The 19,022-nt window shown below is 44.1% G+C and overlaps 2 protein-coding genes across 6 annotated transcripts; both read left to right on the forward strand.

Annotated features, from left to right (window-relative positions):
- The first annotated feature begins 677 nt into the window (after positions 1-677).
- On the forward strand, positions 678-7,016 carry LOC124011209 (sentrin-specific protease 2-like). Of its 5 annotated transcripts, XM_046324338.1 has the most exons (16): positions 683-1,144; positions 1,565-1,626; positions 1,754-1,863; positions 2,028-2,097; positions 2,252-2,333; positions 2,448-2,634; positions 2,754-2,860; positions 2,956-3,041; positions 3,133-3,260; positions 3,360-3,482; positions 3,591-3,722; positions 3,810-4,016; positions 4,978-5,057; positions 5,185-5,269; positions 5,441-5,536; positions 5,632-7,016. In XM_046324338.1, exons 1-16 carry the CDS (start codon positions 993-995, stop codon positions 5,692-5,694), a joined length of 1,770 nt encoding a protein of 589 aa, XP_046180294.1. In that variant the 5' UTR covers positions 683-992; the 3' UTR covers positions 5,695-7,016. The 5 variants fall into 5 exon arrangements, with proteins under 5 accessions (XP_046180292.1, XP_046180293.1, XP_046180295.1 ...); XM_046324336.1 differs by having other exon boundaries at positions 678-1,144; positions 3,591-4,016; XM_046324337.1 differs by having other exon boundaries at positions 679-1,144; positions 3,363-3,482; positions 3,591-4,016.
- A 222-nt stretch (positions 7,017-7,238) lies between these two features.
- On the forward strand, positions 7,239-19,022 carry LOC124010702. Its single transcript, XM_046323352.1, has 10 exons — positions 7,239-7,638; positions 7,789-8,637; positions 8,791-8,990; positions 9,245-9,524; positions 9,667-9,785; positions 9,937-9,984; positions 10,068-10,157; positions 10,312-10,684; positions 10,841-11,555; positions 18,835-19,022. Exons 2-10 carry the CDS (start codon positions 7,810-7,812, stop codon positions 19,020-19,022), a joined length of 2,841 nt encoding a protein of 946 aa, XP_046179308.1. The 5' UTR covers positions 7,239-7,638; positions 7,789-7,809.

Here is a 19,022-nt window from a genome sequence, read left to right on the forward strand (position 1 = left end):
CACTTATGCTTGCAGACAGTTTTTTAACCACATCAATTATGCTCCCAAAACGAACTAAAGTCTATAAAGAAACGTGTTTGTCCGCTTTTAATTAAATTATAACCGTTAAAAATGATGCCATTTGGACACTGCACAGGACCAACCATTCCCATTTGTTTTAGATATTGCGTTCTCCCCGGGTCCCTAAACGAAACAGAAAAATGTAATGGTGATAACTAGATTAATGCATTCATTGTATCGATGTCAGACAGTCTGGCGAACACTATTTTATTGAGTCTTCTAGGGCAACACGTTATGACAGAAGATACGCTGCATGTATAAATATAATTGACGAACAAATGGCCGAAATTCTAAACAGAAACTTGACTAAATTTGGGGTGAAAATAGCCATTAGGCTTTACGGTCCAGTACAGAGTATCAGCTAAATCAATTGTGGTGGATCGAACTGCGCAGGTAGCCTACTTTTTTGAAGTAATTTGTTTGACAATCCAACGAAAACATAATCACACAACACCCATGATATGCTAAACGGAGCACTTACAGACAGTGAAAAACTGGCTACGATGTGTTTACATGCCACAGTATCCAGTCTAATGCCGCGTTCAAATACTAGTCGGAACTAGGAAACTCCGAAATGTTCGCTAACTGATGTATTTATACAAGCGCCGATGTCAACCGCTTAGCAAGTCATATATTTCCGAGTTACGTAGTTGCGACTAGTACGGGAACGCGGCATAAGAGTAATATATCCAAGTAGACCGGACGAGGAAGTCTGACGTTTTACCCCTACGGTTTACGGTCTTCACATTTGTGTACATTCACGTCAGTCATTTCAACACGAAGCTAAATGCTAGGCTAAGTGTGCTAGATAGAAGGCGAATGGTGGTTTGGCGCAGGTAGAACATTCGTGCCCACTGAGTTTGCATTTTAAACCGCAGTTAGTCCTGGCCCGACCGTACGAGGAAGTTTCCATTCTCTCGTATCTGTCTGTGATGTACGGATGGGTAGTTGACGGACTATCGTCGCTTTTCGAGCCTATAACCGGGCAAAAACATTCCGGTTGGCCTGGTTTGAACGTTGGCGGGGAGAGAGACTCGCAACGGCAGGATAGCAACGCCAGGCCAACCAAAAGGAACTACCAGAGGTCGGTGACTGGCACATGTACTGTCTTTGGTGCTAGTGTGCTCTGTGTAGCTGTTTATGTAACGCGTTAGTAAGCTAGCTGGCAAACGCTAGCCAGTCAACTTGCTAACCGCTAACATGTCACCCAAGTTTGCTAACCTAGCTCGCTAATTATTAGCAACAATTGTCATTCATTCCAGTTGGTGTAAGCTGCTTGTTTCAAAAATAAATAAGGCGAGCTAACGCTTTCCTCGCGCCACTTACCAGACATTAGCTAACTATTTCCTAACCTACCAAATAGCAAGGTACTGTAGAAATGAATAAATGTAACAAACGTACTGTAGCTAACTTGCTAACAAATGTAACTTTACTATCTGGCTAGTTACTGTCAGGTAGTTACTGTTCATTGTTGTTGAGTAAACGTGTTTACATTCTGTTACAGCGTTCATGTTTCAGGAAATGTTAGCCAGAGTGAACCAGTGGCGATCAAGAGACGGAGAAAAGGTATGGTAACTTATTACCAATAACTTTTAACCACTGTTCATATAATTAATTGTCATTGTAACTAACGTTAGCTAGTTAGTCAGCTTTGAACTGACTACATCTATACTGTACTCTCTCATTGTCATAGACATCATTAGTTTTGTGAAGAAGACTGTAGCAGGGGTGGCTGGGCTGCTGAGACTGAGGGACCCACTGTCTCCTGCCAGTGAGAGAAACAGAAGGTACACAGCAAGCCAGGTATGAATGTGTACCAGTGGTGCGTTCTAGTACCGTACACAACACACTCATAAACCACTGCTCTGACTGAAAGACACATACCTGTATATAAATGTTAAAATGTTTGTGCAATAGCTGCACAATATTCACATCTCACTATGTCCTAAATCACTCCTATTATGTAGAGCCCCGTGGGCCTGATGGGAATAGATGAACTCCACACCTCATGGATGAGCAGCTCTGACTGGAAAATGGGTGAGTAACAAGGGCTCTGATTGTTTGATCGATAAGGAAGGAGGACAGCTGTGTTGTACATTACAACATCATGGTGTGTAATGTATGTGTAACAGCAGAGGGAACAGGTCAAGTGGTTGCTTCAACCTGTTTATCCCTCTTTCCATGTCTCCAGAGAAACCAACAGTAGGAGGACAGAGGGAGAGGGGGGGGCTGGGCCTCCTCCAGGGAGCCTCTCCCCCTCTGAGAAAACACAGGTAGGCCTCCTTCTGTCTACTGCATACTTTCAGTTCTGGGGCTTTAACAAAGGTTCTACATATATGGGATATGTGTTCTTCCTTTAAACGTTGTGTCCTCTGTCTTGTTTTCAGTGGCTCAGTGCTGGGGCCAGGGAACCCAGACAGAGGGAGAGACGGAGACGAACCCCAGAGACGCTCCCTCCAGCTCCTGCCCAGTCGGCCTACCCTGGGGGTGGGGGTTGGGACAGGACCCCCCAGCTCAGACCTGCTCCCGCCCACCCCTAACCGCACCCACAGACAGTGCTTGGCAGTGGAGGAGGTGAGTTAAGAATGAGTTTGAAATTAAAATCAACCCTGTGATTGATCCTGGTTTTTATTAAATGCCACGCCAGGTATGTCAGTAGTAGTATTCAGGTGTTCTGTGTGTTATGTTTCCAGGCTCTGAAGGAGAGTGATAAGGAGCACTACAGACGGCTTCTGGAGATGGTGTCCGATAAATACAGCAAGAGCCAACCGCTGCCCTTCACCCGCACCAAACCCCAGGGGTGAGTGGTGATGGAGAGTGTGAGATTATAGTTTTAAATCCAGTGGTTCGGTTAGCTAGCTTTTACAAACCTCTGTTTTCTTCGCTTCCTCACAGGGCAACATTTACACAGGATGGACATAGAATGGCCATTTTGGGAAGAACCTATGAGTCTGTGACCCCAAAGACAGGACCTCTTAGAGGTAGACTACTATCACAGCCTCTCTCACCCCCCTTCTCATGTATTGGAAGCTGTTGTCCTAGGCTAATGTTTTCTCCTTCTCCGATCTGCAGCCAACCCCAGTGTGTATATGTGGAGAGATACATCCTCAGCCAAACAAACCAGAGACATGAGAGGAGAGTTGTGGCTCAGTAAGCCTCTCAGCGCAGCTGTGGATACACAACCTGCCAGTAATGCAACGGTAGGACACACACTTATGAACTGTAGTAAGGATGCTAGGAAGAGTCATAAGGCTGCTATGAAGCATCATAAGATTGTTATAAAGTCTCTCTCCCTCCAGCAGAAGCAGCCAGAGCTGGATCTCTCTGCAGAGGTGGCAGCAAGACTCAACCTGGTTGACAGAGAGAAGCCAACACACACTGACACACTCAACAGTGCTGAGGAGCTCCCCAGGTTCAGCAAGGTGAGTGTTCTTTTTCCCTATAATGGTATGTCTGTGTAGTGTGTTGACATAAGTGTTTGTATTCTATGGGTCTGTTTTCATTCTGTTTATTTCAAACTGTGTGTGTAGGAGATGGCTGTGGAGGTGGGTCGTGCCCTGGCCCAGAGGGATCCTAACCTGGTCCTGAGCTCAGCCTTCAAGCTATGCATCACACAGAGAGATTTGGCCTCTCTACAGGAAGGGAGCTGGCTCAACGATGAGGTGTTTGGTTGTTGGCTGTTAAGTTTGAGGTTGCTGGTGTGTGTGTGTGTGTGTCTAACAAAAAAACTCTCCCTCTCTGTCTCTCAGGTGATTAACTTCTACCTGTCCCTAGTAATGATTCATAGCAGTAGTGCGGGGCAAGGGCTGAAGGTCTACTCCTTCAGTACTTTCTTCTTCCCCAAACTACATGGAGGGGGGCACTCCGCCGTGAAGCGATGGACCAAAGCTGTGGACCTCTTCCAGTATGACATCATCCTGGTTCCGCTGCACCTGGGAGTCCACTGGTCACTGGCTGTAAATCGCCCCAGATTGACGGGGATTCATTCACTTTAGAACAGTGGTCACCAACCGATCAATCACGGCTGACTGGTCGATTTCCTAGTCAATCACCAAACATTTCTGCACTTGATTAAGCAGCCCTAAACTGGGAAGACTGTGTTCCCATTTTGAACATTTACATTACATTTAAGTCATTTAGCAGACGCTCTTATCCAGAGCGACTTACAAATTGGACCATTTCATTTGTTTGAAGAGAGATCTTCGCCTACCCGGCAGGCCCATTGAGCAAATCAAGTGCACCTATAGGCAATGTTCCCTCTAAGCTGCACCCTGAAATATCAGCCTGCACAGAGAAGCACGAGATTGAACATCACTCAACTTTCTAGAGTTTACACTATCAACATTTCCCTTTACTGTGGGAATTGTGATTGAATCAATGCAATACTAGCCACTTTCAATGCAACATACTGAAATAAAACTAACTATTCACGTGATTTTGTTGTAGGCAGAAAGCGTCGTAGTAGGATTCTATTGCATTGACATGCACGACTCAGCCCATACTCTACAGACTGGTGCGGCATAACCAATCGGCAATGCAGTAGGCCTATATGCAAATAGACCATTGCCGTATATGGATCTGTGCCATTCACTTTGAACAGGACTGTTTACAGCATGAGAGGTCGTGAGTAGAAAAATAATCTGAAGAACATTGGCAGAGCAATTCAAGCATAGCCAATATAGCCTACTATAGCACAACCCTCATTGCTACATAATTGTTTTTAATTGGTTAATGTTGCATAGGCTTATGTTTAAGTCCTGTTAAAAAAAAAAAAATCTGAGTGGTTGATCTTGGCTTGCATTTTGAGTCAAAGTGATTGTTACTCAAAGGTTGGTGACCACTGCTTTAGAAAGTTCACTGGTACTTCTCTGTGGTCATTTGTAGATACCTGTGGACTTTGTTTCTTTCTTTCTCTAGGTGATAAACTTTAACTCCAGGACCGTGAGGTCCTATGACTCTATGGGACAGAGACATGACGACATCTGCAGCCTCTTACTGTGAGTCCTCAGTCCCCTTCCAGTAATCATTTGGTTTGACAAAAGTACCTGTAATCTGATGACCATCTTTTTTTGTCATTTCATTCTGTAATCCTGTAATGTATTTGGTTCGTCCAACCCTGTCCAGGCTGTACCTGAGAGAGGAGCACAAGGCCAGGAAGAACCAAGATCTGGACGCGTGCAAGTGGACAGTGGGCAGCTTGAGGGCCAGCGTAAATTACCCAGACAGAAATACATACCTAATCATCTTTGTTGTTCTTATTTTGTCTTGAATGTATACAGAGTGTGCGTCTAGGGCTGTCAGAAATAGCATTCCGCTCTCTAGTGATTTGCTTTTCACCAGGATCCCGTGTGTATGTGTGTGTGTGTGTGTGTGTGTGTAGGAGATCCCTCAACAGAAGAATGGCAGTGATTGTGGAGTGTTTGCCTGTAAATATGCGGACTATATCGCCCAGGGGCGGCCTCTCAACTTCCGACAGGTACATAGGCCATTGCAGGCTATCATACTCACTCGGTGTACACTCACAATCTCTTTTTCACTCACGCACTGATGTCTCTCACTTGCTCTTCTCAGTGTCACATGCCCCTGTTCAGGAAGCTGATGATCTGGGAGATTCTCAACCAGAGGCTTCTGTAGGACTACATAAAGACATTTCAGCTGCAGAACATCCATTACAACAGAAATTGCTAACAAACAACGACATCAGACATGACTACTACACAGCTTCCAAACTACAACAGGAAGGACAACTAAGAAGCACAAAAGCAATAAATGAAAAAGACTTAAAGGACCAAAGCTATGGACCACAGAAGGACCTCTTACCCTCTGTCAGTGGGTAGAAGTGCAGTCCTGGTAGTGAAGACAGGGTGGGTGCTCTCTGAAGAATAGAGGTTACAAAGGAATGGTTTGGAATTGATTGTGTGTTCAGATACATCCTGAAGTGCCTTGGACTCCAGAGAGGTTCTCTGTCATACTTCTAGAAAACACTAGATGGGGAAGCAGTTACACACTTAAATCCCTGCTGTTGTAGATGCTATCTTAAACTTGGAACAAGCTTTCTGTGTGAAACCAGAGTGTTTTGTAAATGTTTTGTGTGTGTGTATATATGTCTATATTAGGTACTTTATTTTTATGACTAGTAGAAAGTGGAGTGACAACTGAGGCATATGTTATGAGTGTTATTGAATGTCTTAATTTATGGTTGAATCGTCATCGAAGGCAGACACAAGAAGGCTGCATGTGTGCGTTTATTTATGTAAATAGATATTTTTTGACAAATGTTTTGGTGTGCGTAGCTGAGTTTAGCTGCTTTCATTTTGGCTGGACTGGAAAAGAGACCGGAGTGTGAGGTGTGCCATCTCTAGAAGAGCAGGACCCCATCTTAATCCCTCACCACCACTAACAGATGGGGACAAATCATTTAAATCCTGAATGTGTAACAATAGTTTATTTATTTGATGCGGAAGGCTTTTCTTTTATGGCATGTATATAATTCAATCCAGCAGTAACAGCATCCGTGTAGACGGTTTTGCCATGAACTTTATAGCAGTTCTATTGGATTGTATGAGTTTTCATTAAAGGCATGTAGAGAAGAATTTCTAATGAGTCTGTACTGCTTTAGCTTGGGTTGGCCTCCGAAATTGCTCCCTATGACTCAGTGGTGCATTATATAGGGTTCCATTTCCAATTGGCCCTTGGCCAAAAATCTGTATGTGCTTTAGCTTACTCCCCTGTGGTGTTCAGTGTGATGGTAACCCTGTAGCTAACATGTATGGGACGGTAAAAGAAGTTGGCTAAAGCGCGTACAGATCTGGGACCAGGCTAGTACTGCTTATGCACTGGTCATTACACTGCGTATTACATTGTGCATTTCTGCTGCTATTATTTATGTGTGCATAGAGCCGTGCTGACAACCTCAGTCATATTTTTGTATGTAATAAAGATCAGAAGGAAAGAAATTGATCTGCTTGTTATTGACTAATCACTGTCATGTCATTTATGAGTGTGAGTGGCATTTCTGTCTTAGTGTGTGGATATCCTTTGTTTATGGAAGATGTATACAAGAGCTATGTTTCATTATACTCCAAACCTACAGGTGGCAGTATTGTGACTTTTGGCGTCTAGTCAACCATTTTTCTTGTAGGAGGGAGAAGCCCGGCGCATGCGTGACTGCACAAAAATTGGACCATCGAAACAGACCGACTTCTACGCAATATTACTTTCAAGAGTGGTCTTGCTTAAAGTAGTTTGAAATGTAATGTATTTGCCTTAATCTATGTTTGATATACCTTACAAAGGGCCGTCATTTTATATGACCGTATTTGTGTGATCTCCAGTGCAAATTCGTTGTTCTGTGGTAGTGTAGTTTGTTTGCAATATTTGGCATGTAGCTGGCGGGAAGTGAAAATGTTATCATATTTATGCCTTTACGATATTTTCATCAATTAGCCAATGGAAGGTGTCTTTTTAACCAGGGCGTTCCCCGCTTAATGTTTTTGAAAATCACGGTCGATTAATGTGAGAAAAGTACTTACACCGGGGCTTTTTCTGAATGGTAGCGTCCCACTGGAAGGATCCGCTGTGAGTCTGCTTTGTTTCTAAAACCATACATACATTTTATCTGCTCACCCACAGGAGAATTGTTTAACAATTGCAATGTGAGATTTATTAATATGTTATCATTCTTCGATTAACAGCCACCAGCCATTTTTTGTCCCTTTTCTTTTAAAGCGCTCTGACATTTCCACCACAATGTCTCAGTCAGAGACGTGTTGCATTTGTGGGGTGAGGTTTGTGAGGGGGCCCAAGGGTTACAACAGGAGGAAAGTCACCACGCTGACCAGCCCCAAGACCTTCCAGCTAGTCTTTGACATCACTCCTGATGACTCATCCTTCCTCTGCTGGGTCTGTCTGGGTGTGCTCAGAAGGAAAACCAAGCAGGATGGGAAGCTTTGGACTTGGTCAGATTTGCCAACAAAAGTTGGCAGACATCGAAAGCCCCGTGCCGAAATACCAAGCTCATCCACAACATTATCCAATCAAACTCCAATTATAACCAACCCATCCTCGTTATCCATAGACGAGTGCGTTGCTTCTAAAAAAAACAAACGGAGGCCAGTTCGTCAGTGGGACGGGGAGAAATGGACCACCTTGACATCTCGTTCCCCAGAATCCCATTCAACGGCCATCAGACGACCTCAAAAGCCCATAGCCACAACCACACACTCCTCTTCAACACCTTCAAATCAAGTAAATTCCTCCACATTATCAAGTCAAACTTCAAATCAGATCAGTTCTCTGTTCTTCTTTGGAGAGAGGACAACAAAAAGACATCCGACGGAACCCCAACCTACAACACACTCCACACTCCTGTCTCCGTTCCCCGTTGACGAAGGTATAAGGCCCAAGAAGAAGAAGCTCCCTTTCTCCAAGACTAAGCAGAGCTATGGGTTTGGCCCTCATGCCAAGGCCCTGCATTATATGCACAGCCACCAGCACCTGAAGGCCTTCAGGTCCCTGATGAAGACCAAAGCTAGAGAAGCCATGACTATTTTCCTCGCCGAGGTCATCGCCCAGGAGGTAATTGTTGTTTTAACATAACATAATTCAATTAAAGAATGTATTTGTTTATAGGCTACCGGCAGTTTATGGCTCATCGGGTGTGAGTGTGTCGTTGTTGACTATGTGTTTGGCAAAGAAATGTATGATTGATCCATTTGTCTGATTTACCAGAGTAAGGTATTGATGAAGGACCAACGTGGGCCGTTGCGTCAGCCGCTGACTGAGGCGAGTGTGAGTGGATTTTCCTGGGACGCGGTTCTAGCGTGGGGGGAAGAAAAGGCCCCTATGACCCTGGCCTGTCTTAGGGCCATGTTCCCCAAACCCAACACCATCAGGACACAGGTTATGATGGGAGCAAGGGAAATTAAACGGTGAGAGATCAGAGCTAATCAATTAATAATAATTGATTGTAGGCACTTGTCCAGATGGTCAAAGCGTTTTATATTGTATGGGGGTCACAACAGTTTTATTTAAAAAAAATGTACATTTAAAATTCTGTTTTGTACTTGAAAACAGGGTTCCACAGGGCTGAATTATGACTGCTGTTCATTATTAATGACTTGCTCTCTGTGTGCATGAAAGCATAAATTGGTTGTAACATGTTCTCCATTGATCTCTTTTGAAGCCCGAGGACAGAAGAGGCGGCAGGTGAAATGGTCAGCCAGAGAGCGGGGCTTATCCTGGCCATCGTCCTCTACACCTCCATGCAGAAGTGCAACTTCATCCAGGCCTCTCTGGGGGTCGAGTTCTGGAAACAGGGCTGTCCTCTCAGCGTGTTGAAAGCTCTCAGTGCCCTGGGGGTGTGTCCCGGTGCTGCCTCTACCAGGAGACACGCAGAGAGGCTGACAACCGGCTTTGATCCACCTCAGCAGGACCGGACAGGGGGGGTGGTGGAGGAACCTGGGGTAAGTTCTATTCCCTTAGCAGAAAAAGTATTCTGTTTGTTTACTTTTGTATGTCTCTTGGTGTCTGTATTAAATGATTTTTGAAAATAATTTCCCCTTGGTTTGTTCTGGTGTGGCTCATATTCATTTGTGGTCCCTGCAGGACTCCTTTTGTAGATCTGAGGATGAGAGTTGGACTCTGAGTTGTTCTGAAGAGTATCCCAGTTCCTCTCCGACCCACTCTCTGAACCCGTTCTCAGACCAATCCCACTCCAGAGATGGGTAAGAACCATTTCCTGGAGGGAGGGGTTAGCAGTCCGTAGCTACTCTTTTGGTAACCACAAAGTCTGTCCATAAAACTACCTCGCACAGAAAGGTGGGATTAACTGGAGCTAATTATGAGATTCTCATCTATTTATCTATGTGCCTACAGGTCCTCGTCCGATCGGAGTTCCAGACCTGACTCCAGATCTCGCTCCAGGTCAGAGTGTGTTTTTGATGTGTTTGATGATGATCCCTCTCTCCTTGTGCCACCTGACCTTTCTCCTCTCGTGTCCACTGCAGGTGCGATGACTACCAAGGCCCTACTCAGAGGCCTGACTCCCGGGAGTACCAGAATCTGATCAAAGAACATGGTTACCACAAAGTCCAGAAGTAAGTTCTAGAGAAGTGATCCTCTACGGAGCTGTAGCAATCCAACTGAATTTCGGTTGAGGACCTGTGTATACAGGTTTTCACTTCAACCATTTGCTCTTATCTCAAGGCTATAACCTACTCGTGTCTTCCTGTCCCTCTCATGCCTTCACAGACCTACATTGAGTCGATGGACGAAGAACAGTGAGGACAAAAGGGAGGCAAAGGAAAAACCTGTTCAAAACCCCAAGAGAAGGAAGATGACAAAAAAGAAACCTGCTCAATCGCCTCCAGTAGTAAACGCAACTGGCGCGCACCGTTCAGACACGGAGACTTCTCAAGTAAGTAAGGTAAACATGGAAGTCATTCAAACGTCTCAAGTAGACAACACACACGTGGAACTCGTTCAAACGTCTCAAGTAGACAACACACACGTGGAACTCGTTCAAACGTCTCAAGTAGACAACACACATGTGGAACCCGTTCAATTGAGCGATACAAACAAGAAACATGCTCATGTAAGTGAGACAAATGTACAACCTGCTCAAATGTCTGTAATGAGCGAGACAAACATTGAACAAATGAAAATGCCCAAAAGAGGCAGGCCAAGGAAGGAACTTGCTCAAATGTCTGTAATGAGCGAGACAAACATTGAACAAATGAAAATGCCCAAAAGAGGCAGGCCAAGGAAAGAACTTGCTCAAATGTCTGTAATGAGCGAGACAAACATGGAACAAATTATAATGCCCAAAAGAGGCAGGCCAAGGAAGGAACTTGCTCAAGTAAGTAAAACAAACATAGAACACACTCAAAGTCCACAAATAACCGACACACACTTGGAACCTGCTCACAAGCTCAGATGTCCAAGGAAGAAACCTGTCCAAACGCCCCAGGTAACTGACACACAAAACAAACCCATTCAAGTAAGCAATCCAGACATTAAACTTGCTGAGACAAACAAAGAATCAGTTGTACAGGCCAAGAATGGGAGGCCAAAGAAGGGATTTGTTCAAATTCCACTATTAACCGACACTTGCATGAAACCCATTCCGGTAAGCGAGGTAAACGCGGACACCACTTTAATGCCCAGTAGCATGAGATCAAGGAAGAGACCCAGACAAGTTCCCCAAGTATCCAACCAAGAACTAACTCAAATGCCCGGAATAACCCAAACCAACGAGGAACCCTCCGAAATGCTTCCGAAAATGGACACACGCATGGCACCTGCTGTAACATCTAAAAGAGGGCGGACAAGGAAGGGACCAATTGAAATGTCTCACGAAACCGACTTAGACACAGAAGCCGGTCTAATGCCTCAAGCTGGTGAAATGAATCAGCAACGTGTCGAAGGACGGGAGAAAAATAAAGAACCCGCTGAACCCCAAAAACTCACTGGAAAGGCTAAAGTAAATCAGAGAAGTAAAGCACCTGCAAAGACACCTGAAGAACTAGATCAAATGGAATTAATTTCAAAGCGCAAAAGAGGCAGGCCAAGGAAAGAACTTGCTCAAGTGATCAACACAAGCAAGGAAACCCCTTCAATGCATAAAATAAGCAAAACAGGCAAAGAACCAGCTCTTACCCGGGAGATAAAAATTATTGTCAATAGGATGGAAAGCTGTAGTGCTGCTGAAATGCCCCAAATACGTGAGATGAACAATGAACCTGTTCAAGTAAGTGCGGAAAACTTTGAACCTGGTCAAAGACTGAGTGGGGGGTCAATGGAGGGACTCGTTCAAATGCCCCAATTAAGCTGCACGGACATGGAACCTGGTAAGTTAGGCAGGACCATCATGGAAACCACTTCAACGGCAGAGAGGACTGACAAAGAACCTGTTCGAAGGCCTCAAGCAAATGAAACAAAAGCAGAACTTGCTCAAACGTCTCAGATAATGGAAACGATAAAGGAACACATTCAAGTAACCAACACAGACAAGGAAACCACTTCCGTGCCCAAAAGAAGCTGCACAGACATGGAACTTGCTAAAAGGTACAAAATGAGTGACTTTCAGACCCGGGTAATAAGAATAGTTGACACTAGGATGAGGGCAAACGAATCTGTTTCAATGCTTCAAGTACACGACCCAAACCAGGACCCTGAACCTGCTGCAACACCTGAAATAGGTGACACAAACAAACAACCCACGCGAGTGATCAGAATAGTTGTCAACAGGAGGATACCGGCAGACGTATGTAGTCACACCCGGAAAAGCCTGGAGTGCCTGGCTGAGGTAGCGGCCAAATGTGCTCCATTAGATGTTAAATCTGCCGAAGAGGATGGATAGGTAGGTAGACGCACGTTACTTATCACAATAACAAACTTCACAACCTGACGTCTCAGGAATATTTTAATTTTTTTGTGGAAGGGTATAACCCTAACCTAAGGGGTAGGGAATAGTCTGCCTCTTGTCTTCTTCTGTATTCGTTTTACTGTAATTGTACATACCAGGCCTTTGTCTTAGCAATTGTCTTCTCCACCTTGTTCATTTGATATGTACATAATCCCAGCAACCTTCTTGTGTTTTGTCATTGTGTCCACTGTGGATTTAGTGTATTTGTTCGTCTTATTCCATTTTGTATTTAGTTCTGGTTGTACTTCTGTGGTTGTTGACAATGTAATATGTACAATGTAATAATGTATGTGTTTTGTACAAAGGTTATTCCTGCAGTTATAGTATCATGCTAATTTCAGGGTATTTGTTTTCATTACACTTACAAATGTAATTTCACTAAAAGCAAAGACTGTGAACCAAAACAGATTTGCCCACTAATCTTTAAACTAGAAAATACATCGTTAGAAAACAACCACAGCGTTTATTTTGACTCTAGGCTTTTCCTTTCATACAGTTTTTGATGTATACATTCTTGCAATAATATTGCGTGGTAATACTTGTGATAATTTTGTGTATATTGCTGTTGTCTTGTGTAAAAACGAAGCTCACAGAATAAACAGTACAATTGTATACATGGATACCAATGCTTCATAATAAAAACAACCACAGTGAGATTCAAGCCTCATTCATGCATCAACAACATTCGAACCAGTAGCCTGGTCCACATCCCTGGAGCTAGTCCAAGGTACCATCAAGGGTAGGGACAACCTTATTTTTTTGTCACATGTTTAAAGCTGTTTAATCGGTTAGTCATTTCAAATTTTTGTAGATTAGAAATGTGATAAGTGAAGTGTATATTGGGTAAAGTTGGAAAACAACAGTTGAAATCGAGACGGTAAGTGCTGACCTTTTGGTTGCACACATCCAGATGATGCTGCGTACCAATTTGGGCAATGACGCTGTAGGTGTGATCTAGGTGTAAAAGCCTTTTCTAATATTAGACTCTCACCTGCAATAACACCTACAGCATCATCAAGCAATCAAATGTATTTATAAAGCCCTTTTTTACATCAGCCATTGTCACAAAGTGCTATTCAGAATCCCAGCCTAAAACCCAAAACAGCAAGCACCATAGCTAGGAAAAACTCCCTAGAAAGGCAGGAACCTAGAAAGGAACCAGGCTCTGAGGGGTGGCCAGTCCTCTTCTGCCTGTGCTGGGTGGAGATTTTAACGGCACATGGCCAAGATGTTCAAATGTTCATAGATGTCCAGTAGGGTCAAACAATGTGTTTGTAGAGGGTGCAACTGGTCAGCACCTTGGGAGTAAATGTCAGTTGGCTTTTCATAGCCGATCATTCAGAGTTTGAGACCGCAGGTGCGGTAGAGGGAGAGAGTCGAAAACAGCAGGTCCGTGACGAGGTAGCACGTCCGGTGAATAGGTCAGGGTTCCATAGCCGCAGGCAGAACTGTTGAAACTGGAGCAGCAGCACGACCAGGTGGACTGGGGACAGCAAGGAGTCATCAGGCCAGGTAGTCCTGAGGAATAGTCCTAGGGCTCAGATCCGCAGAGAGAAAGAATTAGAGGGAGCATACTTAAATTTGCATGGGACACTGGATAAGACAGGAGAAATACTCCAGGTATAACAGACTGACCCTAGCCCCCCGACACAAACTATTGCAGCATAATGCAAATGGCGGACGGAAGACAGGGTGGTGCGGCAGGTGCCGCTTCTCATTCGAATGCTGTAATTTTATCTAAACCATCAGGTGTACGCCGATCCCAGTTAAGTAACTCATGCAAAGAGTTTAAGCGCAATTATGCGTTTTATCTCCAGTACTCTGTCATTATTGTCAGTTATGTAGCTGCTCTACTGATAATCTCAGTGCGTCCTTGCTGGGATGACACAATCAGTCTACTACCGGAGAATATCAACACCAAGCACATTGGTTCACTGTTCCACGGGAGCGGACAGTACACAGCATACCATAATGTTATGAATAATGGCCAAGTCTACCTCGCTCCTTATTCTACTGAACCGCTTAGGCGTAACAAACACAAGTCCAACATTTATCGGAAACTGTTAAACTACCTGTTCACTACCCTCCTGCTCTCCGGGGATGTACAACTCAATCCTGGGCCCAATATCACCGAGCCAGTGATACGCACCGGAGTGGAGAGCGGTGGAAGGCCTCGTCCACTGGTCGTCGCCGCTGTGGAGGTGGGTGAGTGCTATGGTCCTATGGTTTCTCTCGACTCACCCGGCTCCAGGATATATTTTGACTCTTTAAACATACCAGAGTCGCTATATGCGATCCCTGACTCTGCTTCTGGTACGCAAGCTATTTTAATTAGTTCCCCGCATCCAGTGCAGGCAGGAGGGATTGTTAATTGCGCTACCGAACTGCCCCTAATCAAAACAAAACAAAACGGCCTAAACCCAGCCGTCAGAAAACACAGAAAATTTAACTTTTTTCAATGTGTCAATCACTCTCGAGTCATCTGGGACCCACGAGCTAAGCCCAAGGGACTACTAGGGGGGCACTTGAACATTCGTAGTGTCATTCCAAAAAGTGATCAAATTCAACATCTACTCACAGACTCCAACCTTGACTTTCTCTGCCTCTCAGAGACATGGCTCCATAAACACTCTCCATATGCTGCTGTGATTGTGCCTGGCTACAATGTTTTCAGGAGAGACAGGATTGAAGGAAGAGGAGGGGGTGTGATGATTTACATTAAAGAACATATCCGATGTAAACAAATTGAGTGGTCATGTGATAATGAACTAGAATGTATCGGCCTGAACGTTACACTGTCTCCCCAAATGTCTTTTAACCTCATTGGAATGTATAGGCCACCTTCCACCAAAAGTGTGTTTTTGGATCAGTTTAATACCATGCTTAGGGAATGTGATTTTGAGAAAGAGGTCATCTTAATGGGAGATTTCAACATTAATTATGAAGACAAGTGTTGTAGGAAAACCCTCAAACGGATCACTAATACCTTTGACCTTACACAGCTAGTTAAAGGGCCAACCACAGGGTGACTTGTTGCTCTAAAACACAGATTGATTTGGTGTTCAGTAATAAACCAGAGAGAGTGACTAAATCATTCAATATGGTTACTGGGCTGTCTGATCATAATCTGACACTTATAGACAGAAAGCTGTCTAAGAGCAGGTTTAACCTCTCTACTGTTAGAAAGCCGGATCAACTCAGAATACCTAAGAGTGAATTAAACTATTTTGAAAAAGCAATTAAGGGAATAAACTGGAATGATCTCTTGTCCTATACAGACGTGGAAGCTGATAGTCAGGTTTTTCTATCCACAATCCAGACTACAATAAATGGCTTCCTAAAGAAAATCAAATCCAAACCTGGCCAAAAGAGCACTCTTCCTTGGCTAAATGGAGAAATCTGGAAATTGATGAAAGAACGAGATTATGCTCTAAAAACAGCACTAAAATCTAAATTAAAGCATGACAGACGTAGGTTTACCATGTTGAGAAATAAGGTGATAAAAGAAATCAGACAGGCCAAGGCAAACTTTTTTATTAACATAATTGGTGAAGCAAAGATGTGTTTGGGATGGACTCTACCTTTCTTAAAAACTACAAAGAGTCACTCATTGGCCCCATTACTAAGGTCACCAACACATCTATTGGTCTCGGTGTGTTTCCAAGGGTATGGAAGTCGGTCATAATAACGGCCATCTTTAAATCAGGCGACCCTGCTGACGTGAGTAACTACAGGCCCATTAGTATACTACCTGTGCTGTCAAAGGTTGTTGAAAAGTGTGTAGCAGAACAACTGACTGCCCACCTCAACAACAGCCCCTTCACATTACACTCCATGCAGTTTGGTTTCAGAGCGAAACACTCCACAGAAACGGCCAACTGCTTTCTTCTGGAAAATGTGATGTCCAAGATGGACAATGGGGGTGCTGTTGGGGCTGTGTTTCTGGACCAAAGGAAGGCTTTTGATACTGTTAACCATGAGATTCTCATCACAAAATTGTTCAAGTTCAACTTTCCCCTGATGCCTTGAGATGGATGAAATCATACCTTGAAGGCAGAACTCAATGTGTCAGAGTGAGCAATGAGCTGTCGCCCACTCGTAGCTATGATGTGGGCGTGCCCCAAGGGTCAATACTGGGACCCCTCCTGTTCAGCCTGTACATTAATGATCTGCCTTCTGTCTGTACTGGGTCTGAAGTTCAAATGTATGCAGATGATACAGTGATATATGTGCATGCAAAGAGCAAACAACAAGCTGCACAAGAACTCACTACTGTAATGGTCCAGGTTACAAAGTGGCTCAGTGACTCGTGTTTGCATCTCAATGTGAAAAAAAACTGTTTGCATGTTCTTCACAAAGAGGGCAACAGATGCTACTGAGCCAGATGTCTATGTGTCAGGGGAGAAGCTCCAGGTGGTATCCGATTTTAAGTACCTTGGCAACATACTTGATTCCAACCTCTCTTTTAAAAAGCATGTGAAAAAGGTAATTCAAATAACTAAATTCAATCTAGCTAATTTCCGATTTATACAAAATTGTTTGACTACAGAGGTAGCAAAACTGTACTTCAAATCTATGATACTCCCACACTTAACATACTGCTTGACTAGTTGGGCCCAAGCTTGCTGTACAACATTAAAACCTATTCAGTCTGTCTACAAACAGGCTCTCAAAGTGCCAGATAGGAAGCCCAATAGCCATCATCATTGTCACATCCTTAGAAAACATGAGCTCTTGAGTTGGGAAAATCTTGTGCAATACACCGACGCATGTCTTGTATTCAAGATCCTTAATGGCCTGGCTCCCCCTCCACTCAATATTTTTGTTAAACAGAAAACCCAGACATATGGCAGCAGATCCACAAGGTCTGCCATGAGAGGTGACTGTATAGTTCCCCTAAGGAAAAGCATCTTTAGTAAATCTGCATTCTCTGTGAGAGCTTCCCATGTCTGGAATACACTGCCATCAGACACACATAACTGCACCACATATCACACTTTCACAAAATGCTTGAAGACATGGCTAAAGGTCAATCAGATTTGTGAACATGGTCCCTAGCTGTGTGTTGCCGCTTTCCATGTCGTCTGTTGTCTGTAGCTTGTGAGGTGTGGAAACACTTTGTTGCTTTTATGAATTTTGTCTTGCTGCTTTTTGTTCTATGTTGCTCTGTCTGTATGCTACATCTTGCTTGTCCTATGTTGCTCTGTCTGTATGCTATGTCTTGCTTGTCCTATGTTGCTATGTTGCTATGTCTATGGTGCTATTGTCTATATTGTAATTGTTTTTAATAACCTGCCCAGGGACTGCGGTTGAAAATTAGCCGGCTGGCTAAAACTGACACTTTTACCGAAACGTTGATTAATGTGCACTGTCCCTGTAAAAATAAAATAAACTAAACTAAATAATTACTGGAGGCTGAGACAGGAGAGGTTGGGAGACACTGAGGCCCCGTCCGACGATACCTCTAGACCCGGCCAATCAGGCAGGATATAACCCTACCCACTATGCCAAGGCACAGCCCCCACACCACTTACTACCCTGAGACAAGGCTGAGTATAGCTTACAAAGATCTCCCCCACGGCACGAACCCGAGGGTGGCGTCAACCCAGACAGGAAGATCATGTCAGTGACTCAACCCACTCAAGTGACGCACAGCTCTTAGGGACGGCATGGAAGAGTACCAGTAAGCCAGTGACTCAGCCCCTATAATAGGGTTAGATGCCGAGAATTCCAGTGGAGAGAGGGGAACCGGCTAGGCAGAGACAGCAAGGACGGATCGTCGCTCCAGTACCTTTCCGTTCACCTACACACCCCTGGGTCAGACTACACTCAATCATAGGACCTACTGAAGAGATGAGTCTTCAATAAAAAAGTTTACAATGTCTCATTTAGAAAACTCATCAATTTGGATATTAATTTAAAATATCCATTTGAGAATGTAAATCTGGCAATTTCACTTATTAGTTCAATTGAATAAGACATCAATATCGTCTGGATATCATAAGGAATGACTTGAGTGTGACCTGAATAATTCTTCTTGAAGGAATGTACTGGCACACTTCAGCGGTCACTGATTTTCACACGCTGTGGGGGTGGGGCCAACGTCATGACACTGTGCTAGCAAAAACAGTCATGTAGCTTAGAATCTTCTTCATCTGACCACTTTTTTATTGATCTAGTCACTGGTGCTTCTTGCTTTCATTTTAGCTTGTAAGCAGGAATCAGGAGGATGGAATTATGGTCAGATTGTCAAATGGTGAGTGAGGGAGAGCTTTGTATGCATCAGTTTTTAATGTCCCGTTGGTAGTTTAATCTTCCCAATAACTTGTCCCTTTTATTGTCCAAAGATTGCATGTTTGCTAGCAGAATTGAGGGGAGTTGGGGTTTATTCAATCGCCTCCGACTTCTAAGAAAGCAGCCCGCCCTCCGGCCTCTCTTTTTCCGCCTCATCTTCATGCAGATCACTGGGGTCGGTGTCGGGGCCTGTTCCCGCGGGAGCCAAATATCCTCTGCCTCGGGCTCGTCAGCGTTGTGA

Source organism: Oncorhynchus gorbuscha, linkage group LG23, assembly GCF_021184085.1.
Source record: "Oncorhynchus gorbuscha isolate QuinsamMale2020 ecotype Even-year linkage group LG23, OgorEven_v1.0, whole genome shotgun sequence".
Taxonomy (NCBI): domain Eukaryota; kingdom Metazoa; phylum Chordata; class Actinopteri; order Salmoniformes; family Salmonidae; genus Oncorhynchus; species Oncorhynchus gorbuscha.